General features: G+C 43.4%; 1 protein-coding gene across 1 annotated transcript; it reads left to right on the forward strand.

Moving 5' to 3' along the window:
- Positions 1–13,954: 13,954 nt before the first annotated feature.
- Positions 13,955–15,808, forward strand: lingo1b (leucine rich repeat and Ig domain containing 1b; the record flags this gene model as incomplete). Its single annotated transcript, XM_084436518.1, has 1 exon — positions 13,955–15,808. The coding sequence occupies exon 1, from the start codon at positions 13,964–13,966 to the stop codon at positions 15,806–15,808; it is 1,845 nt and encodes a 614-aa protein (XP_084292644.1). The 5' UTR covers positions 13,955–13,963.
- Positions 15,809–18,044: the final 2,236 nt, after the last annotated feature.

Here is an 18,044-nt window from a genome sequence, read left to right on the forward strand (position 1 = left end):
CTGCAGTCTAATATATACTGTTTGGTATCAAGCTGGCGCATGGCCTCTAAGACGTGTGTTTGGATAAAACAGCAATAGCACCTCCCTTGTCCGCAGAACGGATAGTGATATCATCGTTCATGGAGAGCTCACATAAAGCGTGTTGTGGTCTGCTGTACAGGTAGAATAGCCTATTTAATCAAATAGGCCTAGCCAATTGTAAGACTGGCTGATCGGATTAGGCTAAAAAAAACATTTCACTCGGCAGAATAATTATAGCCTATTGCCAGATTGCAACACGTATAGTCTAATGCTTGCTGACTGAAACAGACAGGGGGACGACCTGTCTGCAACGTTTGAAATAGAGCACAGAGACGAGAAGAAATCCAAGCTGACGTCAGCAAGATTGTGTGCTCTCTGGGTAGTGATGACTGTACACTACATGAGTGTATGGTTTTAAACGAGTTTGAATACCACAAATAACATTTGGTTTCCTACTCTAGTATTCACTTTTCATGTTCTTCACTGGAGATAGTATAGCAGTACATATTAACATATTGTTAGATGCAGGAAATATGCTTACTCACATTTGGAAGGGTAGTTATTAAAATGTTGGTTTTCTCTGATTTGAAAAAAAAGTACAAATTAGACTATATACTGTATATTAAAGTCTTAAATAAATAATCTTTAACTTTCAAAATATTTCTGCCTAAATGCACTTTCAAAACCATGATAATGTTGTGCCCAAATTTTGTAGGCTAGTGTTTAACCAGTGTTTGAATTGGACCAAAATGTGCCGTGCTACATAGCAGTTTACTGTTTGAAATCAATAAATGGACTCATATAGCCTACAGCATAGAGCTAGATAGCGTTCCAGTAAGAAGTGCCGACAGCTCCTGCCCATCTCTGGCCTATTTGGTCTTATCATTTGCTGATGACAACTGGCGGATCCTAAAGCCTACATTGTCCAGATGGACATCCGACAATATATGAAGAGGACCAGAAAGTAGAATGATGTTGAGAGCAGTCAGGTTGGCTAGCCTATTGCTTCCCCTGGACCAGTAAACTCTGTTCGGGCAAATGCCTCATGCAGTTATTTGATCGGACAAGTAAAAAATATAGTTGAAGTTTGATAAATAGGTAACATTATCTAACATATACGAACACGAGGTACGAGGAGGAGCTACACATGCACCCAGTAGCCTATGTTGCGGAAGCGGAGCCTCCATCTACAGTATGTAGCTTACGCGCTGCTGTCTGTCAGCAAGCATTGTCAAGGAGACGGCCCACACCACGAGTGCGAGTACAACATGCGAATCAGAGGCGCTGCCCTGACTGACTGAGTGACCGTCTTTTTGGCTGGCTGAACCGAAAATTTAACGACACTAGCTTGCTTTAAAGGATAAGGACACTGAATTTCATGTTTAGCCCTGTTCCTTGTGCAGTACAGAGTTCTGTGTCAACAACGTCGGCGCGCGCACCCTGGCTCGTTGCTAGCTATGGGCACACTCCAAAAACTCCAACTCCAAAAAGTATGATATACGTGGATTTCAAGTTCAGGAACTACATGGTTTATGCTTACCAAGCTCTGAAGTCATCCTGTAAACACCATAGGTCCTTTCGCCTCTGCATTTCGAAACAACAGTAACATGTAAACAGTACTAATTTCACCGAACATACAGTCATGAGAAGTATACACCCGCGTCTGCAGGCATACAGTGTTGGCGGCAGCGGCGATAAAAAAACATATTACAACCCGCAACCACGAGGGGCAGTAAAGCACTGCTACAGTGAGGCTACAGTACTAGGCTTGTCTGACAAACGGTTGCCGTTGCTTAGACTAATGTAGGCTACGTTTCTCAATTTGACCGGACTGAATTGCTAACTGCTCTTTTGGATTAGCTACAGCAGAGACAGTAGCCGGCATAAAATTGGTTATTCAAAGGGCTATCATTTTACCAACTGATCGGACTTCATTCATTAGGCTATTTTTGATTCAAACCCGGAAACTCAGAAATCCCACATTTTCAACCCCTATTTTCAACGATGCAGTCAGAGTAATGACACCACGATATACAATCAATAAATAGCGCTAAACCAGTGAAGACTAATTAATTTCAACATATTTACCAACCCATGATAGACTTATTCTATTCAAAGTACACGCTACCACGACTGCCCAAGTGGCTCAACAGACTTGTAATTCAAGGGACGCGGGTTCGGTTCCGCGTCCCTGCTGTCGGAAAGACATGGAAAGGATTCTACGTCTTCAAGAAGGAAATACATTGTTTTATTTGTAGTAGGATATTATTATTACAAGGTAACAACATAAAATAGTTTGTGATGTCCTAGGAAAATAACCTACCTATCTTCTTAATAGCCTGCAGTAGCCTTGCGGAGGGAGGTTGAGCAATCAGTTTGTTGGCAATTCGTTTTGACAGTTGAACAGTTGATGTTGCACAGTAGCCTAAATGCAGTAGCCTACATTCCGTTCATGACTAGTTGCAGGTTACACATGCTTGCTGTTTCCAAATTTCTACATAGGCAGCCATCCATGCGCAATTTACAGTCAAGCGGTTGCATGTCTTCAGTCAGTCTTATCGAAACTGCCCGAGAAACAGAAGTTGAACCAACAGCATCAGCAACACGAATAATCGTTGTGACGTTAAGTGCTTTGTAGCCACGTTAATATTGCTTTTAAGAGCTAACTGGCTATCAGGGTCTTATTGTGCTGAGAGCGCAGCGGCGCACCGGTGGCTCGTCAGTAGGCTAATCAAGCCTCCCCTCTATTTGCAAATACCATTTTTCATTTCATTTCAAACCTTTATTTCAACTCGTTAGACACTGAGGTTTCCCTCATTTGCGCTGTCGATGAGCTAAAACAATCATACACAATCAAACTAACAATTAAAGGAGTAGTAAAGGGAAAAATCATGTTTAGCCCTGTTTTAAGGTTTCTTATGATCATATACAATTGTTCAGATCAAAAAGTTGACAAAACTAGCACTTTTGAGAAAGTCTGATAATTGCTCTACCACCGTTTTGGTCATACAATGGATGTGGGTGGGCACCTTGAAATGATGAATTGAAATCATTCAGAAAACATGTTAAACTCTCTATTTCAAAGACAAGAAGCTCACCGAGGGGGTAATTGGTGTCCGTTGGTGTTCTGACATCAAATTCGCCACAAAGTATGAATCCTGTAGGGTTTTATTGATAATTTTATGAAATCCATTGACTTGTATTGACGCGACCGTTGTAGATGTGTAGATCAATCCGCAGAGGGGATTCAGGAAGCGGAACTACTTACGGTAGCTATTGTTATTGTTTATGTTGCTAGGCTACCTAGTTTGCGGAAGTTTACACACCTATGTGCTGCGACTAAATAGTTCTATGCTAAATATTTAAGGGAGAACAATAATAAAGAACAACATATCAATGTACAGTGTTAGAGATAGAATCATTTAAAACAATTGCAGGATGAAGTGCAAAGGCTAAGGGCCATAGATTTAAACTCTGTCATAGTAGGAAGCACCTCAAGCTTTAAAGTCTGTTGGAGGGCGTTCCACGTACAGGGAGCGTCGTAAGCAAAGGCATTCCGACCAAGTCCAATGTTCACACGACAATCTTTCAAAACGAGTCAATCATTCGATCGGGTCCGATATGTGCCTACACTCCAGTCTAACAGGGACGACATGTACAGTGGGAGTTTGCCAATAATATATTAATAAGCAGATGCCAGTGATAGTTTCGGCTTGATGTGAGAGATGACCAGCCCACCTTTTCATACAGAATACAATGGTGGGTGTCATATCTATCACCTGTTATAAATCTTAGGGCTGAATGGTAAACAGAGTCTAGTGGTTTCAAGGTTGACACTGGGGCATGTCTATAAATTGTGTCGCCATAGTCTAATACTGACATAAAGACAGCTTGGACTATTGTCTTCCTACTAAACATAGGGAAACAAGAACGGTTCCTATACAGGAAGCCAATTTTCTGCCGTAGCTTGGACGCTAGATTATCCACATGAGACTTGTAAGAGAGTTTATCGTCCAGCCATAAACCAAGGTATTTATATTCATGGACTCTCTCAATACTTGACGCATTGACCCAGCAATAACGCACAGCATAAGGAAACAACAGTAACCACACAAAGTCTAGTCTATTGCAACGCACAGTGTCAACATTATAAATAAAAGCAACACACGCATAACGACATGCAATAAGCGAGAATAGAATAGGAAGACTGCAAGCAGTCTTGTTGTGAATCTTTGGACTGAACCTGGATTTAGAATAGCAGGCTATCTATTATTCTTCAATGATAGGCCTAATGTCTAATTGACATAGTATATAACAAATGTAGGCTATTAAGCTACGGTAGTTGTATAATAGTTCGTTTTTGTAGGCTATTCTATGTGCGGAAAATAACTGGCCATCATGCCCTGGCATAATCAGTTTGAATGCGCGGTTGAAGCCTGGAACTTGCTAACGACTAGCAACCCCCTCCCCAACAGCCATTAATGGCTATGAAACACATCCATCCAGGTAATTTGAATATGAACAGGTAACGGGGGAGGGGTTTTGCAACAGCGTCCAGTTCAGTTGCAACAGTCCAGGGGTGCGTTTCCCAGAGGCATCGTAGTGCTACGTTCATCGTAAGATGAACCCCTCTAGGTGGCGCGCAGTTCCCAGAGCCTTCTTAGGCCAAGGTGTACCGGGGGGGGGGGGGGGGGGGGGTGACGGGATGGAGCGGTCTGACCACGCTGGGGTCTCCTCTCCAGAGGACTGGGAGGCTTGGGGTGATTCAGCTGAGGGCTGGGAGGCTTGGGGTGACTCAGCTGAGGGCTGGGAGGCTTGGGGTGACTCAGCTGAGGGCTGGGAGGCTTGGGGTGACTCAGCTGAGGGCTGGGTGTTGGAGGGGCCCTCTCCAGACTCCAAATCAAGGCCACCAGTGATGCCTTGGGAGGCTGTGAGGCCGATGATCGATAGGGCCTTCTCCTCCTCCAGGGTGAGGGAAGGCAGGGTGCTCTGCCTCTCGGCGCACTGCCGCCCCCCCGGCTTTTGGCCTGACTGGCGAAGTCCTGCCATTTCTTGCGGACGACTGTCCACTCCCTGGGTGGCCTGGGAGTGGAAGCAGCCATCCGCGCTGCAATGCTCGCCCATGCAGCCTTCTTCAATGGGCTATATGCACAACTCCAGTAGGCTACTTCCTGAAATTAGACATTCTTCTTTATTTCCTGTCTTACACTATTGGATGAAATGATTATTCAGGTGTGCCTGATCATTGTGCTGCAGTCAGGCACACCTGATTAATCACTTCATCAATAGTGTAGGACAGGAAATAGAGAAGCATGTCTAATTTCAGGAAGTACTGGCGTTGTGCAATTGGCTAATTGTCTATATTCTAGGCCCATTTGTGCATTGGCCAATGTGCATTGGCTAATTGTCTATATTCTAGGTCCGTGGCGTGGTGGCGAGACTCCGCCCCCTTGCATCAGAGCAGTTCGGATGTAGTGCAGTTACTTCCGGGCAATCTCCATACACCCACTGGTGAAAACCGTGCGTCTAGCCCGCTCAGGGGCTGAGTTGTGGAGTTCATGGCATGGATAGTGGCTCCGCCTGCTTGGGTCAGAGCTGATTGAGTGCAGTACAGTGACCTCTGGTCAATCTCCTTGCACCCACTGGCGAAGACTGTGGGTCTCTAGCCCACTCAGGGGCTGAGTTGTGTGATCCTTGGCGTGGATAGTGGCGTGATGGCGAGACTCCCCCCCCTCGCGTCATATTGGGTCGGGGGCAGTGGACCCCTCTCTGGGCTACCCACCTGCCCCCACCAGTTGCCAAAATGCGCCCGCACACTTAATTGTTCATCAACAGTAAAAGGGTCTATATATAATGGGTAATTACTGAGACACATATTGTAGGTATAATTTCAAAACAGGAGTATTTCATATGTTCAATTACTGCACATAAATTCAATAATTGACATAGAACCAACAGGTAACCGCATTTTTACATAGCTTCTATAACATCCAGTGACAAAAAACTATCCACACCACAATTTTTGAACCCACAAGTTTTGTGGGATTTGAACTCACAAGTTCGGCATGGCAGACGAGCTCCTTAAAGGATATGTACACTGAATTTCATGTTTAGCCCTATTCCTGGCTTCCCTGGCATGTATCTGACTAGTACAGGTTAAAATATCTGTTTTATGCAGTACAGAGTTCTGCGCACCCTGGCTCGTTGCTAGCTACTGTATGGGCACACTCAAAAAACTCGAAAAAGTATGATCAAAATCAAAAATCATTTCATCCAATAGTGTGAGACAGGTGTTGCCTTTCGTTGTCTAAATAGAGAAGCATGTCTAATTTCAGGAAGTACTGGAGTTGTGCATATAGTAAATTAACTACTGGTGGAATGGTGGTGGAGCATCCATCGGGGACCCGCTGTAGGTCCACTAGCCTTGTGTTATCTGGGTTTATCCCTTACCTTTGTCCAGAAACAGAAGTTGAACTAATTGCAGCAAACGTTACAGGAACCATCAGTGTAACTGCTTTAGCCACTGACCGCTTCCATTAATGTTATGTTACAGAGGAGGGTGGATGGACGGCCCTGTCCCCCAACACCTCACGCATGTCCATGTAATACTGCCAGGTAGCAGCAGCTGTCTCTCTCCATCTGTACCAGACCCTGTTTTGGAGTTTTCAGCTCCTGCAACACACGCACACACAGTTTTAACTCAATATACAAATAATGACAATAATTACAAATAGAGTTATGATGGAAAAAGGGATTACATGATCACATTACCGTATACTTTTTTTTCTCCCCCATTTCTTCTATACCTGTTGCCCAGTGATTTTCCGCTCCATGCCTGCTTCTGTGATGAATGTCCTGTATCATAACAAAAATGAAGAGTAATGTTATAATACAATGATAAAACAAGAGTGTGCGGTCAAGCAACTTTAAAACAAATTACTCACTCTGAAAGTTTTTTGGCTGCAGCTTTCGATTTAAGGAACCGCTGCTCATTATCTGCCCTCTTTGCTCAGTTGTTCCTGGAATGGATCACAGGGATACTAGTTTCATGCAATCGGTCATCAAAAAGAACATGTTAAGACATTAAACTATTATAATATGATGTTGTTTTATCTTCTGTTGCTTGTGAATCGGTCATCAAAAAGAACATGTTAAGACATTAAACTATTATAATATGATGTTGTTTTATCTTCTGTTGCTTGTGAATCGGTCATCAAAAAGAACATGTTAAGACATTAAACTATTATAATATGATGTTGTTTTATCTTCTGTTGCTTGTGCACTGAGTCCCTGGTTTTACCATATCGGAGCCAGCGGCTAATGTCAAAACCATGTCCGAGCCAAGGCTCCTCTCAGCAAATATAGGTTTGGAGCAAAATTTCAAGTATGCTTTCTCTTGATAAATTGGCTACAAATTAAGTTTAAACAACTACATTATCACCAGAAAATCTACAAAACTAAAAAAAAAACTATAGTGACTCTACAACAGTTTTATCTGCACCGGTAGCATCTTGCCATTTCGCAAGAGAATAGCGAATGTTAGCGATGTCATTATGCTTGTTATAAAGAAAAGATAATTGAAATTACATTAAATGAAGCTAATACAATGGTTAGCGTCATTTTTACATATTTATTAACAAAGAAAATACATTATATAGTTTATTTTTTGCCTTCAGTGTTTGTCTCCATCTTTGTTTTTACTTGCTGATGACGCATTCTGGGAAAATTCCCATTGCCCTTAGTTTGGAGTGTGTCTGAAAAATCTCAGTTGCAAGGGCTATGTATCCCTCGCCCTTACCCCTACACTTGACACCTTTGAGGATTGGGATGACCCTACCCCTAAACATTAATGCGCAAAATGAAGTTTTAGGGGTAAAGTGCAGGGTGAAGGGGCTCGCTTTGAGGTAGAAGGCAAACCAATTTAGGGCACTCCCAGAGATGCCCACCCACTCCCAAAGCCTTTCTAACAGGATGCTATGATATACAGTACCGTGTCAATAGCTGCACTAAGATCAATCAGAATGCCGCATTTGCCTGAGGACATCATTATGTCCATTTGGCTGTTGGAGGTGGGCCGGTAGTTTTTTGGTAAGGAGGGGTCCAGGTTGGGTTTTTTAAACAGGGTCTGGATGGCCTGCTTAAAATAAGATGGGACTGAGCCAGATTCAAGTGAACTATTTATAATAGAGACCAAGCAGGGGCCAACAGAGCTAATAACTTTATTTAGCAAGGGGGTTGGTAGAAGATCTAGGAGGCTTGAAGAAGATTTCATAGAGCTCATTACGTCAGGGAAATCCTGGAGAAACAACTCAAAGTAGACTGCCTGGCTGGACAGATAGGGAGGGGAGAGGGAATAATGCTCGCTCTCACTTCAGCTACTTTGTTTACAAAAAACAAAAGAAAACGATTACAGTCCTCATTGGAAAAAACAGATAGAGGGAAGAGGAGGGCTGGCCATTGTATTTATAGTATTGAACAGCATTCTGGGGTTTTGTTTGCTTGTGGTGATGTCGCGCAAAGTGATTTGCAAAGTCAGCAGCCCTAGCATTCTTGACCAAAACATTGAATTGAACTGAGTTACATTACTGATTACTGCATATAGAAAGGAACTAGTTACTGGGAAAAGTAACTTTTGAGTTACTTTTCAATTATCTTATTAATGCACACACTATATTATATTATTATTATTATGTGTAATGCTTAACAAAGGGTACCCAACCTTCAATGGGTTAACAATAACTCCTAGGCAACCTCATCTCTGGCCCGTGACCTACAACATTCCTAGCCTTCAAACTATTGTAGTAGGGGCCTACCTCAAGAGGAAAAGCTTCTCAAACCTTTGATCCGAGAATCCGATATGATCTGATGTCTTTTTTTCAATATTTCAACTGAGATGTTTAAATGAACACATATAGCTAAAAACTACAGGTTTTAAGCTTAATTTTTGCCTAGAAGAGGATAGAACAGTCAGCTCTCAGTCTGCTGCATGCTGTTGGCTACGCGGGCGAATACAGAATAGTCACTAGTGATCACTTTTCAATAATGTGTAGTAGACTAAATGAAACTAGAAAGTACATTTCCTGGAGAAAATGTGAGGTGGGCTAGCTGCTGCAGCTGTATGTAACAGCTACTGCTAGAACTACTACGGACCAGGCAATCTCCATGCACCCACCGGCGAAGACCGTGCATCTCTAGCCCAATCAGGGGCTGAGTTGTGGGGTCTGTGGTGTGGACGGTGGCATGGTGGTGAGACTCCGCCCCCTCAGGTCAGAGCTGGTCGAGGACAGTGTACCCCTCTCCGGACCACCTACCCGCCCGCACCGGTGAAGACCATGTGTCTCTAGTCCACTCAGGGGCTGAGTTGTGGGGCCGTGGCGTGGATAGTGGCGTGAGTGTGAGACTCCGCCCCCTTGGGTCAGAGCCGGTCGTGGACAGTGTAGGCCATGCCGGGCTACCCACCTGCCTTCACCAGTGAAGACTGTGTGTGTCTAGCCACCTCATAGGCTGTGTTGTGAGGTCCGTGGCGTGGATAGTGGCGTGATGGCGAGACTCCACCCCCTCCGGTCAGAGCAGGTCGGGGGCAGTGCACTGACATCTGGGCAATCTCCATGCACCCAACAGTGAATACCGTGTGTCTGTAGCTCACTCAGGGGCTGAGATGTCGGGACAGTGGCGTGAATAGTGGCGTGGTGACGAGACTCCGCCCCCTCGGGTCAGAGCCGGTTGAGGACAGCGTACTGCTCCCCGGACCACCCACATGCACCCAACCGTGAAAACTGCATCTTTAGCCAACTCAGGGTCTGAGATGTGGGGACGGTGGCGTGGATAGTGGCGTGGTGGCGAGACTCCGCCCCCTCAGGTCAGAGGTTGTGGGGGGCAGGTCAGTGATTGCCAGGCCATCCCAATGCACCCCTCATTGGAGACCATGTGTCTATAGCCCACGCCGGTCGGACCAGTAGCTGTGGAGGTGTTGCAGTAGTTGTTTGTTATAAGTACTGCTAGTACTACACTCAAAAATAGATTAGACCACTCATCATAACTCATAGTTTTATTGAGTTCAATAGCTGAGAGGAGAAAATATATTAATATGAGTTTACAGCCTGAAAAAGAGTGTCATTCTGAATATTTCTTTGAGGAAGAAAGAAAGAAAGAAAGGATGGAAGGAAGGAAAGAGAAAGAAAGAAGGAAGGAAAGGAAGGAAGGATGGAAGGATGGATGGATGGAAGGAAGGATGGTAGGAATGATGGAAGGAAGGAAGGATGGAAGGAAGGAAGGAAGGAAGGATGGAAGGAAGGAAGGAAGGAAGGAAGGAAGAAAGAAAGGAAGGAAAGGAAGGATGGAAGGAAGGAAAGAAGGAAGGAAGGATGGAAGGAAGGGAAGGAAGGAAGGATGGAAGAAAGGATGGAAGGAAGGATGGAAGGGAAGGAAGGAAGGATGGAAGGAAGGAAAGGAAGGATGGAAGGAAGGAAAGGAATGAAGGATGGAAGGAAAGAAAGAAAGAAGGGAAGGATGGAAGGAAGGAAAGAAAGCAGGAAGGAAGGAAGGAAGGAAATAAGGAAGGATGGAAGTAAGGGAAGGAAGGATGGAAGGAAGGAAGGATGGAAGGAAGGAAAGGAAGGATGGAAGGAAGGAAAGAAGGAAGGAAGGATGGAAGGAAAGGAATGAAGGATGGAAGGAAAGAAAGAAAGAAGGAAGGGAAGGATGGAAGGAAGGAAAGAAAGGAGGAAGGAAGGATGGAAGGAAGGATGGAAGGAAGGGAGGAAGGAAGGAAGGGAAGGGAGGATGGAAGGAAGGAAGGAAAGAAGGAAGGATGGAAGGAAGAAAGGAAGGTAAGGAAGGATGGAAGGAAAGAAAGAAGGAAGGATGGAAGGAAGGATAGAAGGAAGGATGGAAGGAAAGGAAGGAAGGAAGGAAGGAAAGGAATGAAGGATGGAAGGAAGGAAGGAAAGGAAGGATGGAAGGAAGGAAGGAAAGAAAGAAAGAAGGAAGGATGGAAGTAAGGGAAGGAAGGATGGAAGGAAGGATGAAAGGAAAGGAAGGAAAGGAAGGATGGAAGGAAGGAAAGGAATGAAGGATGGAAGGAAAGAAAGAAAGAAAGAAGGGAAGGATGGAAGGAAGGATGGAATGAAGGAAAGAAAGGAGGAAGGAAGGATGGAGGGAAGGATGGAAGGATGGAGGGGAGGATGGAAGGAAGGATGGAAGGACGGATAGAAGGAAGGAAAGGAAGGATGGAAGGAAGGAAAGAAGGAAGGAAGGAAGGATGGAAGGACGGATGGAAGGAAAGGAAGGAAGGAAGGAAAGGAAGGATGGAAGGAAAGAAGGAAGGATGGAAGGAAAGGAATGAAGGATGGAAGGAAAGAAAGAAAGAAAGAAAGAAAGAAAGAAAGAAAGAAAGAAAGAAAGAAGGAAGGGAAGGATGGATGGAAGGAAGGATGGAAAGAAAGGAGGAAGGAAGGAAGGATGGAAGGAAAGAAGGAAGGGAGGAAGGATGGAAGGAAAGAGAGAAGGAAGGATGGAAGGAAGGAAGGGAAGGAAGGATGGAAGGAAGGAAAGAAAGCAAGAAGGAAGGAATGGAAGGAAGGAAGGATGGAAGGAAAGAAGGAAGGATGGAAGGAAGGAAAGAAGGAAGGATGGAAGGAAGGATGGAAGGAAGGAAAGAGAGAAGGAAGGAAGGATGGAAGGAAGGAAGGGAAGGAAGGAAGGGTGGAAGGAAGGAAGGATGGAAGGAAGGAAGAAAAGAAAGCAAGAAGGAAGGAATGGAAGGAGGCAAGGAAGGATGGAAGGATGGAAGGAAGGAAGGCGGAAGGAAGGAAGGACAGAAGGAAGGAAGGAAGGAAGGAAGGAAGAAATGAATATGAATGCTACCACAGTAGTCATTAAAGGGTGCCTGTACAGAGAGCCTGCACGTGTCCCCAAATTCAAATCCCAACTGACACTGTGAGCATCCTCTCATTCACTTCAATGGAAAGGCATGTTGGATTCAGACAGCTCTCTCTCAAAAAGTATAAAGGTCACAGCCTAGATATTGACACCGTAGGAATCCTGAGATAATGCTGAACATTTTAGGCTATGATATGTCTGTGTAGCTTAAAAACTGTAGGCATGGCGACGAGTTAGAAAAAGGGTAAAAATGCAAAATTAGCAGCTCAAAAGGTAGAGTGTGGGCCCATATGTTTCAATGGAGAGCGCAGTTGCCAAACAAATCGTCATACAGCGAAAATTATAAGTCACACGGCTAAGATACTTACATTGTACGAATCAGCACAGTTGTGTGAAAGTTTTGATGTATAATAAGTGTGTGAGCTTTCAAAACTGTAGGAGTGCCAGCAGTTTACAAAATGTGTAAATATTTTAAAAGCAACAGCTGCCACCACTCTAAAAACATAATGATACTGAACATTCCACCAGCAGTTTCAATGGCACAAAAATTACTATTAAAAGTTAAATTACTAAAAAACTATAAAAAATATCAAAAATCTGAATACATCCGTTAAAGAGCTAAACATCGTGAACATTTTAAAGTTTGAATGAAGTTTCTAGCAAAAAGTATGTAGAAGTTATAAAGGAGACAAAAAACGGGGAGAATAATAAAGAAAGAAATAGTGGGAATATCACAAGTTGGGCTAGCTTTTGCAAGCTAGCCCACCTAATGAATAGTGAAATTAAAGTCCTACTGTATATTGCAATAAGAATGGGCTTTTTTTTTAACTTGTGGCCACCCATAATGATATTAAGCGATAACTGACGCAGCTTCTGTAGGTGATGTGTCCGTTTGTAGCATGAGATTTAGAGAAATCAGGAGTAGGCTAGTTTAGGCCACGGATGTATAACTGGAGAAGGCATTGGAAATGGCTGCCTATTCATTTCAATGAAAGTTGCTCACTGGCGCATGAAGCCATTTGACGTAGTGGGCAAAGCTCGGTATTGCAAGTCACATGACGGCATGTGACCCAAAAGGCTCATTTCTAGTAGAAATAGATTATAATAGATAGGGCTAGCAGTGGAAAACATTTTTTTCTGGGTATGATTCAACATAAGAGACCAATCTAAAAACGATCAACTTTTAACTCATTGACCTGTTTTTTGTTTTTTTTTAAACCACCAAAACCACCAAATAGTTTTCTGATCGGGCACAAACTGATCTCTATTGAGATTTCATATTCATATCCATATATGAATATGTATGTACTGTACATAATCCTTCCAGACCAGTATGTATCTCATCTTACCATTATCTTCATACTGTTAATTGTATTCTTATGTAATATGTAATTTTTAAATTGAGTATTGGAGTTTATCTGTAATGAGCATAATCTTGGAGCCGGCAGCAACATTTCCCTGTGACTGCACACCATACATTTCGTGTAACTAAAATATAATAAATAATAAATCTAGGTCTTGAAATCTTTGCCAGACTGATGGGTGGGAGTGAAACAATGTGCGCTTGTGAGATCAGGATGGTCTCACGAGGCTAGGAAACACATGAGACAGGTTCAAACAATACATGAAAGATTAAAACAAAGTGAATTACCAAAGAAACTTAAATTACAGTATAGAGGGCAGAAATCTTATTTAGAAAGTGCAGGTCAGGAATCATGGTTGTTTCAGTCATGGTTTGATACATTTACATTCAGTTGGTCTTCCAGGGTCCCAGGGATAGACAAAGAACAGTGATGTCTGTTCTAATGGAGTGGTCAGTGCTTGGGGAAAAAGCTTGAACATTTTGTTACTTGCAGCAGAGACTGTTTCAGTGTCTGTACTTGTGAGACATATTACTTGTTAATGTTTTATTTTAGTTTGCAAAATGCAAGGTACAAACATACTGACCAATTATAACAAAATGACAACACATTTGAGCAAAGTGAAATGTGCACAGGATGTGGTCCACATTATATGGGTTTTAACTGTCTTTTTTTTTTTGTTCCCACAGGTAGGCAGTAGAATGGTGTCAGGGGAAGCTGGTGGGCACAGCTACCTGGTGGCATGCTGGCAGCCCATCCTGGTCCTGATGTTGGGTACTGTCCTGTCTGGCTCCACAACGGGCTGCCCATCCCGCTGTGAGTGTAATGCTCAGGAGCGCTCCGTAGTGTGCCACCGACGGAGACTGGCGGGACTTCCAGAGGGCATCCCCACTGAGACTAGACTGTTGGACCTCAGCAAGAACCGGCTGAAAATCCTGGGACCCGAGGAGTTTATCAGTTACCCTCAACTGGAAGAGCTGCAGTTGAATGAAAACATTATCTCATCTATTGAGCCTGGGGCTTTTAGCAACCTTGTCGGTCTGCGGACTCTGGGGCTGCGCGACAACCATGTGAAGCTCATTCAGCTGGGAGTATTCACAGGCCTCAGCAACCTCACTCAACTGGATATTAGCGAGAACCACATTGTGATCCTGCTGGACTACATGTTCCAGGAGCTGTACAATCTGAAGGCCCTGGAAGTGGGTGATAATGATCTGGTTTTTATCTCACCACGGGCCTTCCATGGCCTTAGTAGCCTGGAAAGGTTCACCATGGAGAGATGCAACCTTACCTCTATGCCCACAGAGGCCCTGAGCCATCTGCATAACCTGCTGTCACTTCGGCTACGCCACCTCAATGTTAATATCATCAGGGATTACTCCTTCAAGAGGCTCTACCGTCTCAGAGTCTTAGAGATTTCTCATTGGCCATCTCTGGATACTATGACCCCAAAATGCTTGTTTGGACTAAACATCACATCCTTGATCATCACAAACTGCAATCTTACTGCCATCCCTTATCAAGCCATCAGACATTTGGCACACCTTCGCTTTCTGAATTTGTCATTTAATCCCATTCAAATTGTGGAAGGTAACAAACTGCAAAATCTGTTCAAACTCCAGGCTTTTCACTTGGTAGGAGGGAAATTAGTCACCATTGAGCCCTATTCCTTTCGTGGACTGAACCATCTCAGAATCTTAAATGTATCCAACAATAGCCTCAGTACCCTTGAGGAGTCTGTCTTTCACTCGGTGGGGAACCTAGAGACCCTGGCTCTGCACGGTAACCCCCTGGCCTGCGATTGTCGCCTGCTCTGGGTGTTTCGACGGCGCTGGAGGTTAAACTTCAACCGGCAGCATCCCATCTGCGCTTTGCCTGAAGCAGTGCATGGAAAAGAGTTCAAAGACTTCCCTGACATTCTCCCATCTGATTACTTCACCTGCCAAAAGTCCAAGATTCAAGACGACAAGACGCAACAGAGGCACGTGGACGAGGGAACCACAGTGCACTTCACTTGCCAAGCAGAAGGTGATCCGGCTCCCATGATAATGTGGCTCACCCCGAAGAAACAGTTCATCACAGCCAAATCCGTTGGCCGACTCACTGTCTCTCCTGAAGGCACATTAGAGGTTCGCTATGCCCAAATCCAGGACAACGGCACCTACCTGTGCATCGCCAGTAACGCGGCAGGGAATGATTCCAGGCCCGCTCACCTGCATGTGCACAGCTACTCGCCCAACTGGCCCCATCAACCCAACAAAACTTTTGCCTTCATTTCCAACCAGCCCAGTGAAGATGGTGCCAATGGAACCCGGGCCATGGTTCCCTTCCCATTTGATGTTAAGACTCTGATTATTGCTACCACAATGGGATTTATCTCTTTCCTTGGTGTTGTTCTCTTCTGTCTTGTTATTCTCTTCCTGTGGAGTAGGGGAAAAGGCAATGCAAAACCAAACATAGAAATTGAATATGTGCCACGGAAGGCTGAAGTCGCCGAAAGTAGTCCTACTGAGATGCCACACAAATTCAACATGAAAATGATGTGAGGCTCACAGATCTTAAATGAGGCTGGATGCTATCTGTTCTTGTACTGTATGTTGAATTGATGAAACACTGAGAAGTTGCACAGCAGCAAAAGCCTCTTGATACTATATACTTAAGACTGTTTTACCTTCAGGGACTGACTCTTAAGGAAACAAATGTTTAATTTGAAGTATTCAGATTTCTGTCAGTTTTATGGGCAATAGTCATTAAGAAAAATACACCAGTCCTGTTCTTTGTTCTTGAAAAGGGAGATTGTCATAAACTTATCTAGCCTTTTGACTATATCTGTATTTTTTCTGTATCTTGTTATTTCCATGTATCAGGCAATGGACCAAGAGGAGATTGTTTTCAAGGAAACTGGTTGAGAGCACAATTAGGAGTAGGTGCAATTTAAAGCATTGCATTCGAATGACTGTGGAAAAAGTGGGAGAGTAAAACATTTGATTTATTTTTCCAAAGCGTTTTGCCTGACAATCCTCACAAGTCATAAGACATTGATTGAGATGATTGAGAAAGTAGTGTATGATATACAGTATTCAGTTGTGGTGCCACTTTGCCAGTTGAATGTGCAGTAGCCCTGTGCTGTCCATTTTTGTATATTCACACTAATTAATACAAATAACTGTCATATACATCATTGTACAATCATTTTGACATAGTTTGAAGATTTATGTTTACTTTACTTGTATGTTTTCCTGTTTTCAGTGAACTGGAGCAGGCTGTTGTAATGCACAATTTCATGTTTAATGTTTTTTTTTATTTTATGTGGTAACATGTCTTTCCCAATCATATTATGCTCTCAAGATAAAGTGTTCAATAGATGCAGAAAATACCAGTTCTGAAATTATACAGATGGAAAGCCTAATAAAATAATAACATCGTAGAGAAAGAGTGCTTCTTTGCTAGTCTGTTCTAAATTCCAAAGGGACAAAATACAGTAAACTGTCAGTGCTATCTGAGCAAGACTATGGTCCTATCACAGATGAAGTATGAAAGTAAGGCAAATTGAATTCAACTTGAAATGTTCCTTTCGTTATCCCCTCCCTCTTTACGGGTTTTCCATTAAGCCGGGCTCAGACTACAGGATTTTTGGGACGATTTATCCCCGATTCACCCCTCCCGACAATCGGAGGAGAAATCTGGTCTGGAACGTTGGTCGGGGCTGATGATCGGCCCAGATTATCTTGTAATGTGAGGGGTTTATAGATCAAATCTTATACCTCCCGATCGGCTCGCAGACCCATGATGATAGACCCATGATAATATCAAACATGTTTGATATTTAAGATTATTCCGTCCTGACTTTACAAGTGAGACGGCAAGACCAGTGGTTCGTTGCTCTCTCGGGCACGATAAGATCCTGTAGCGTGTGATGAGCCGTTATTTTCAAATCTTGCTGTGTCTGCTTGTTTGAGATGCGCAAGAAGAATATCTGTTAAGATTCTCCTTATGTGTGTGATGTAACCCTATTTCGAAATTGGTTAGGATTTTAAATATCCTGTAGTGTGAGCCCGGCATTAGAGGTTGTCAGTATGTCATGTTTCCATGGCATTCAACATCAAAAGGAATTGGAGTATAAGCCTGTTTAAGAGGCAATGAAGAAGATCTAAATGAAATTTCATACATTTCACATTACATTGAACTGCACAGGCATTGATAGAGCTACAGGGCCAGCAAAAGGCATTGGTTGACAAGGTGGTCGCCAAGGGTGCCATCTTTCCTAGGCGCACACTGTTGCAGAACAAGAAAATACTTGAGAAAAAAAAACCCTCAGCCAGTGAGGCCAGTTGAGATACTTGTAGCGACTATTTTTCACCTGTACCCCACACAGAATAAAGCGATATGGCACAAGAACCCATGGTATATCATGAATATTGGCACGGTTCGGGGGTGTTGTTAGGCACGACTTGAAGCAGAGTGCCATCAACCCAACGGTTACTACATATTTATCATAAAGATTCACAAAATAATGACACAAAAATCTTTAAATTAAATGTTTTAATTGGATGGTATGGGGTATCTTTCCACTGAATTAATTTGGTTACTAGCGTATAGCGTGCCGCTAACGTCCTCAATCGAGAGGGGCAATCTTAACACCCAAACGCTGCAACGAGACACAGTTCTGGGCTTGTGCTCGTAACATTTTAAACTGCAATGGAAAAGTGAACGATTCTCCTACAATTACATATCATAGAGCCTGAACCTTCATATTTTCAGCTTTTTATGTGCATATATATA

This window comes from Borostomias antarcticus (assembly GCF_949987555.1).
Source record: "Borostomias antarcticus genome assembly, chromosome: 4".
In the NCBI taxonomy this organism is placed as follows: domain Eukaryota; kingdom Metazoa; phylum Chordata; class Actinopteri; order Stomiiformes; family Stomiidae; genus Borostomias; species Borostomias antarcticus.